Genomic DNA, 6,626 nt, shown 5'->3' on the forward strand with positions numbered 1-6,626 from the left:
CCGAGTCAACTCAACTGGTTTGCATACTATGATCTGTTCGAATCATCATGGCTCAGCTCCAACACTCCTACTTCAAAAGGTGCTGCTACATTCATCTTCCCCAAGCATGACTTTTTCTTTGACTTGCATGTTTGTTGACAGGTAGCTTTGCAGCTACAGAGTCTCTCCCGCGAAAACTCGGAAAGAATAAAATGGCAACTACGATTTCATCAAACCTTTGCTCTGATATCAACAAACGTTGTTCTGGAATAACAAATACCCACCAAGCAAAGGAAGAGGAGAATCTCTGAGCTCTATCTCAAATCATCTTTAATTTCATTCAATTTCTGCAAAAGATCCTTTACCAATGGCAATAAACGGAGCCTTATACAAACCATTTACAAATAGAAACATGTACAAATTCCAAGTTTCTTTGAAGTGATCTGACCATCATCGTATTCCTGGCTATGTTATCAACCGTCCATCTCTTTCTCCTTCATCGACCAGATTGTATCCAGTCCATCTATCGAAGAGGGAACTCGCCTATGGTGTGCATCAGGTTTGCATGTACCCCATGTTTGGTTCATCCAATAGATTAATTTGACATTCCGCATTGAAGATGAGCCATGCATGCCCCAAAAATCTCTCAAATTGGAAGATCTTAGCCACCTATTTCTCGTTGAATGTGGATTGAAGGTTATGATTATCTGATTTAGTACACAACTGTCTCTCTCCCTTCAAAGTATGAATCCCAAAAATCAGGCCCATCCTACAATCATACGTACCAATACGTGAATTTGGAAGTTTTCGGGTAGTTAGCTATTATTTTTCATACCCTCCCCACCAAGTAAATTTAGAGGTTTTTGGGTGGTTGCCTCCATGGTGTGGTCCACCTGATAACATGGTAGACCTGATTTTTGTGACCCATTATCATGGATCTTATTTAATGTACAAAAACATTTGAATAGCTTTCAGACCCGTTGAATAAGTTTAAGCTAAAATTTTAGAGATATTAACTGGATTCAAGATTCCATAGAAAACAAGTCAAGCATGGAAATAAATTACAGGAGGTTCTACTTAAACATAAAGCCTAAAGAGTAGTTATAAAAACTAAAACTACTAATGTGGCCCACTTGGATCTTTGATGGCAATCAAATAGGTGGATGAGATGTTACCTGACACTCCACAGTCCAAACCAAATCTAGTATGTTTGGTCCAAGGCACATAAACGCTGGAGAGCTCCTGATGAATGGCCAATAATATTTTGCAACATGCACCACTTTGGCACGTGCAAACGCAAGCAAGGTTCTAGCCAAACTCGTGCGAGGACCCTTCACATCCCTCATGGTTGTTTTCATGACCAAGGAGCATCTCTGCAACTTGGCTCATGGTGGGCCTTGCATCTCTTTCCTCCTCCACACATTGCAAAGCCACTCTAACAAGAAGTTCCATCTTAACCAAATCATACCCACTATCAATCCTGGGGTCCATGATTTCTTCAATGCTACGTTGCTCGGAACTGGCCCCACCATTCATCACATCCCTCACCCATGGTACCAACCGTCCACCTCCTTCACCTCCCTCATCCAGGTCATGGAATCCGGTCGCCCTCCTTCCAGTCACCATCTCCAACATAACAATCCCATAGCTGTATACATCAACCTTTGACGTGATCGGAAGATTCAAGATCCATTCCGGAGCCATGTAGCCTCTCGTTCCTCTAACCGTTGAGAAGCTCGATCTATCATTCCTGCGTCGATCCAACAGCTTGGACAAGCCAAAATCGGCCACCTTCGGCTTGTAGTCACCGTCCAATAGTATGTTCTGTGGCTTAATGTCGCAATGTAGGACCCACTCAAGGCACTCCTCATGCAGATAAGCTAAGCCTTTTGCAGTCCCTATGGCAATTTCGAACAGCTTCACCCAATCAAGAGAATTGGAGAAGAGATTCTCAGCTAAGGATCCATGCTCCATGTATTCATACACCAAAAGCCTATGTTTCCCTTCCGCGCAAAAACCCCACATCTGTATCAAGTTCATGTGATTGATCCGCCCAATAGTACTCACCTCGGCGAGAAATTCCGCTTCCCCTTGATCGATTCCTTCCAGCCGCTTGATGGCCACAACCCGTTGATCTGACAACACTCCTTTGTATACGACTCCCGCTCCCCCTCTTCCTATTTCTTCACTGAAATTCCCCGTCGCCTTCTTTAACTCATCATAACTGAATTTCTTGAATCCAGTCGCAGCAAAGAGGTACCCTTGTTCAATGGCATTTGAGTCATGGTTATTTATGAACATGTACCAACATCCGATGAGTATAAAGACTAGCTCGACTCCACCAAGTGCAGAAACAAAAAACAAAATGTATTTAATGGAGATGTTCTCTTGCTTTCTTTCATATGTCCTGGGCAATTCGATGGGAGCCTTCGGTGAACACTTCAATTTGATTCCGTCTGTGAAGTTTTCTCTGGAGAAGGTCCTGTTTCTCGGCACTTTGATATACATGATCCCTGAGAAAGATAATTCCCGGTAGCCATTGAGCAACAATGTCTTCGGGTAACACCGGCCTAGCCCGTCCATGTGGTACATGAAAGCTTTACAAGAACACAACTGCAAGCATATGTTCTTGCATTGTTCCAGAGTTAAATTTTCAGTGTAGTTGAAATCATAGCCATAGTAATCGACCTTAGCGATACTGAAAAATGATGAAGCATTAGTGTCACATGAGAGATTAAAGGTGGGCTCACAACCCTGCGACCAGTCGGTGGGGTCTTTCACCTTGAACCCAGGCAGACATGTACATCTCCTTTCAGGAGCATGGTTACAGACCCCGTTGGGCCCGCATAGGCCATGGATGGTGCATGATCTTGTGATGGCTTGCCATGAAACTGCCCAAGTCCCGTTCTTCTCATTTAAGCTGTAGAGCCGAACATTCCCATCGAAATCCATGGTTAGCCTTCTTTTGGGTCCTAGCCCAAAATCCGAACTAATGAATTTCAAGTCATCAGAAGAATGGAATTGGCCGAGAGGATCGAAGATAGCAATCCTACTATTGTTGTAGGTTGTTCGTCCAACATTCCAGCTAACGCTCCCAGGGTCCGGCCAATACACGCTCGATATGGTGGGACCATTGTATAGTAGGCGTAGAATGTTGTCATTATCGAAGTAGAGAGAGTAAAAACCTGAAGAGTAATTAGTTCGGCTTCTAGACGAAATAAGCTTCGAGCTCTTGGTGAGTAGTTGTTGTGGAAGGACAGTATCCGTTGGGAAATCAAAGCTTTGCCAGAGCGTAACATTTTCTTGAGACTTTTGGAGGATGAGATTTCCTGTGTTCTCAAGGCGTAATTGCACTGAGGAATTCGAGGTAGTGTTTGTAGTCCAAATGGTGGATCGCCTACCGTCTCTTAAGATGAGATTTCCGTCTCGCCGTAGGGAAAGAATGGAGCGTCTTCCATTAACTGGGTAGTCACGATTCGCCATCCAAACGGGTGTGAAGATGGTTGATTGGTTGAACCATATTGCGAAGAAATAAGCGTTGTCACCGATCGGGTGGAATCCGGCAGAGAAGGTGCCATCTGGTGAAACGAGAATATTATCAGGTCTCTCGACGGATAGCGATGATCCACCTCTCAAGCTTTCAATGGAGGAAGAGAGGGAAGGAAGAGCTATGTAGGTAAAGAAGAAAAAGATGTAGAAGCTTTGTAGGGGCTTTGTGTGATGCATGGTCATGGAAACGGAAGTAATGTAGATGAGAGAATGTGTGGTAGGTATTGTTATTGATCTATCGTTTCGTTGAGATATAAATAAAGAAGAAGAGAGAGAGAGAGCAATATCAAATGGTCCGGCCCATCCCTTTTTAGTTGAATGTAGACCCTTGTACCTGTATTGAACGGTTGTCCTGTCAAGGAGACTTGTGGAATAGAACAGATGAATGATCTAGATTACTGAACCGTGGGCCCCACTTTTCAAAATAGAAAATTCGTTAATGCTTTTAAAAAATGCAGGACATGTATCATGCAATAAATCCTACTTCCGCGTATCCCAACTTTCCATCTGGTGGTTGTAATATGAATGGCCAATGGTACAAAATGCTCATGGAGAATCCTAACTATGCATTTGAATCAGACAGCTATAACAAGCTGAATGTGACTTCCGTAGTCGAATCACTCAAGTGGAATCTACAAGATGAGCGACGCCAAGATGGACGGTTATGATCATCGAAGAATGGACGGTTCTGATCATCCAAAAATGAGCACATTTGGGTAAAGGGATTGGAGAAATTTGAAACTGTGGACCCCACCTTTTATCCATTGGATATTCTTGAAACAATACAAACTTAACATACTCACTTAGACCTCCTCGTACGGATGACAAATTCCAGGACGAAAATACCCCTCCTTTTCACGGAAACGGATTGGCTGCTCCGCCTGCCAACCGCCAATGGCGGATCGTTGTGGTCTATGGGCCCCACCATGATTTATGCTTTTCATCCATGCTGTCCATATATTTTTCCGGATCATTTTATGGTATGAGACAAAAAATGAGGTATATCCAAATCTTAAGTGTACCACATTACAGGAAACAGTGTTGAATGAGCGTCAACCATTAGAAATCCTCCCCGGTCTAAGTTGGGGCCACTGTGATGTTTGCGAGAAATCCTCCCCATCTAAGTTCATTCATAGGGTCACAAAGACCTAGATGAAGAGGAAAAACAAATTTCATAATGATCCAAAACTTCATTAACCCCTGAAAGGGTTTCAATGGTAGATGTTCAATTCCCCACTGCCTTTTACAGTGTGGTCCACTTGATAGTTAGATCTATCTTTTTTTTTAATTCTTAAGCCTTAATATGAGCTCACCAAATATATGGACGGTTTGGATATAACACAGACATCATGATAGGACCCACGAAAGCAACCTAGCAAAAAAAAAGGCACAGACAGCCACGACACTACCGCCGGTTCGGCGGCAGTGCCGCGGTTGTCTGGTTTTTTTTTTTTTTTTTTTTTTTTTTTTTTTTTTTTAACGGAAAGAACTTTTTCTCTCCTACATTTTTCTCTAACACATAATTATGTATATATGTATATATAAGTATATAAAAATATTTTTCTATCTTTTAATTCATTTCTTTGTCCATTTATTAAACAAGCATATCTCTTAAATTAGAATATTTTTTTCTCTTTTTTTTACACATGCACACACACCCCCATGCACTCACACTAGTGGAATTTCATCACGTTTGGATACTCGAACACTTGATCGGGTGTTGAAACTCCTAAGAATCTACCACCCGAGTAAGAGTAAGAATCCTAAACTAGCGGGGAAGCATGAAAATTAGTGGAGCAATCATGTAAATGAGTGGGGCAAGCATGAAAATCAGCGGGGCAAGCATGAAAATCACCAAGGGAAACTAGAAAATCAGCGGGGCAAACTGAAATATGAGCGAGGCAACTAGAAAAACAGCGGGGTAAACTGAAATATGAGCGGGGCAAACTAGAAAAACAACGGGGGAAACATAAATTGAGCGGGGTAAACTAGAAAATCAGCGGGGGAAACATGAAAATGAGTGGGGAAAACTAGAAAATCAGCGGGAGAAACATGAAAATGAGTAGGAAAAACTAGAAAATCAGCGGGGGAAACATGAAAATGAGTGGGGGAAACTAGAAAATCAGCGAGGCAAACTAGGAAATCAGCAGGGCAAACATGAAATTGAGCGGGGGAAACTAGAAAATCAGCGGGGCAAACATGAAATTGAGCGAAGGAAACTAGAAAATCAGCGGGGGCAAACATGAAATTGAGAGGGGAAAACTAGAAAATCAGCGAGGCAAACTAGGAAATCAACGAGGCAAACATGAAATTGAGCGGGGGAAACTGTTGAGGGTCGAATATTGCATATCAGACCCCAGTTATTGCCAGGATTTACAAACATAGTATTGTTTAACGGCCTGATTTAATCATGTTTGTGATGCAGGGTGTATTCACGAGCTTGGACTGGAAAAGGGTACTAAAAGCATGGATTTAACGGTCTGAAGGCACCAAGGCAAGCGACGGACCCTAGGAGACCAAGATCGACAGATTTGCACGCCAAGGATCCAAGAAAATCGAGAAATTGAAGCTCAAGTGGCCTGAAAAGTGTCCAGAATGCAAGATCATAGGGTTCCCACCATCTGATCAGTTCGAAACTTCATACGTGGCCTGAGGACCATAAAGTAACCGTACACGTCAAATTTCAGCCATTGGATCCCTCTGGAAGTGGCCCAACGGACAGATCAGCCCCTTTAATCATTATGTGGGGCCCGCCTGATATCTGGATATGCTTCAAAATTGGTCTAGACAGTCTAAATGATATAACAGAATGGATGGACGGAACGGATTTTTCACGAACATCACGATGAACCCACATGTACACTGCATGTACATGGGGTACATGTGCACGAGCAATGCACCGGACGGAGAGTCCGATCAAAAAACTCGCTGACCCGAAGTCCGTGTTTCGAAAGGAAACAGCGTCCGACGCTGTTTCGACGGGCGCTCGATGTGGGCCCCACTCGCGCCTCATTTCGACAATCCGGACCGTCCAGTCATTCCAGAGGATCCAACCGACCGTACAAGAGGGGTTTCTCCAAACCCATACACGCATATAT

The 6,626-nt window shown here is 43.2% G+C and overlaps 1 protein-coding gene across 1 annotated transcript; it reads right to left on the reverse strand.

Moving 5' to 3' along the window:
* Positions 1-975: 975 nt before the first annotated feature.
* On the reverse strand, positions 976-3,791 carry LOC131231512 (putative receptor protein kinase ZmPK1). Its single transcript, XM_058227737.1, has one exon. The coding sequence runs from the start codon at positions 3,709-3,711 to the stop codon at positions 1,288-1,290; it is 2,424 nt and encodes an 807-aa protein (XP_058083720.1). The 5' UTR covers positions 3,712-3,791; the 3' UTR covers positions 976-1,287.
* Positions 3,792-6,626: the final 2,835 nt, after the last annotated feature.

The sequence above is a fragment of the Magnolia sinica genome, chromosome 17 (genome assembly GCF_029962835.1).
Source record: "Magnolia sinica isolate HGM2019 chromosome 17, MsV1, whole genome shotgun sequence".
Lineage (NCBI taxonomy): Eukaryota > Viridiplantae > Streptophyta > Magnoliopsida > Magnoliales > Magnoliaceae > Magnolia > Magnolia sinica.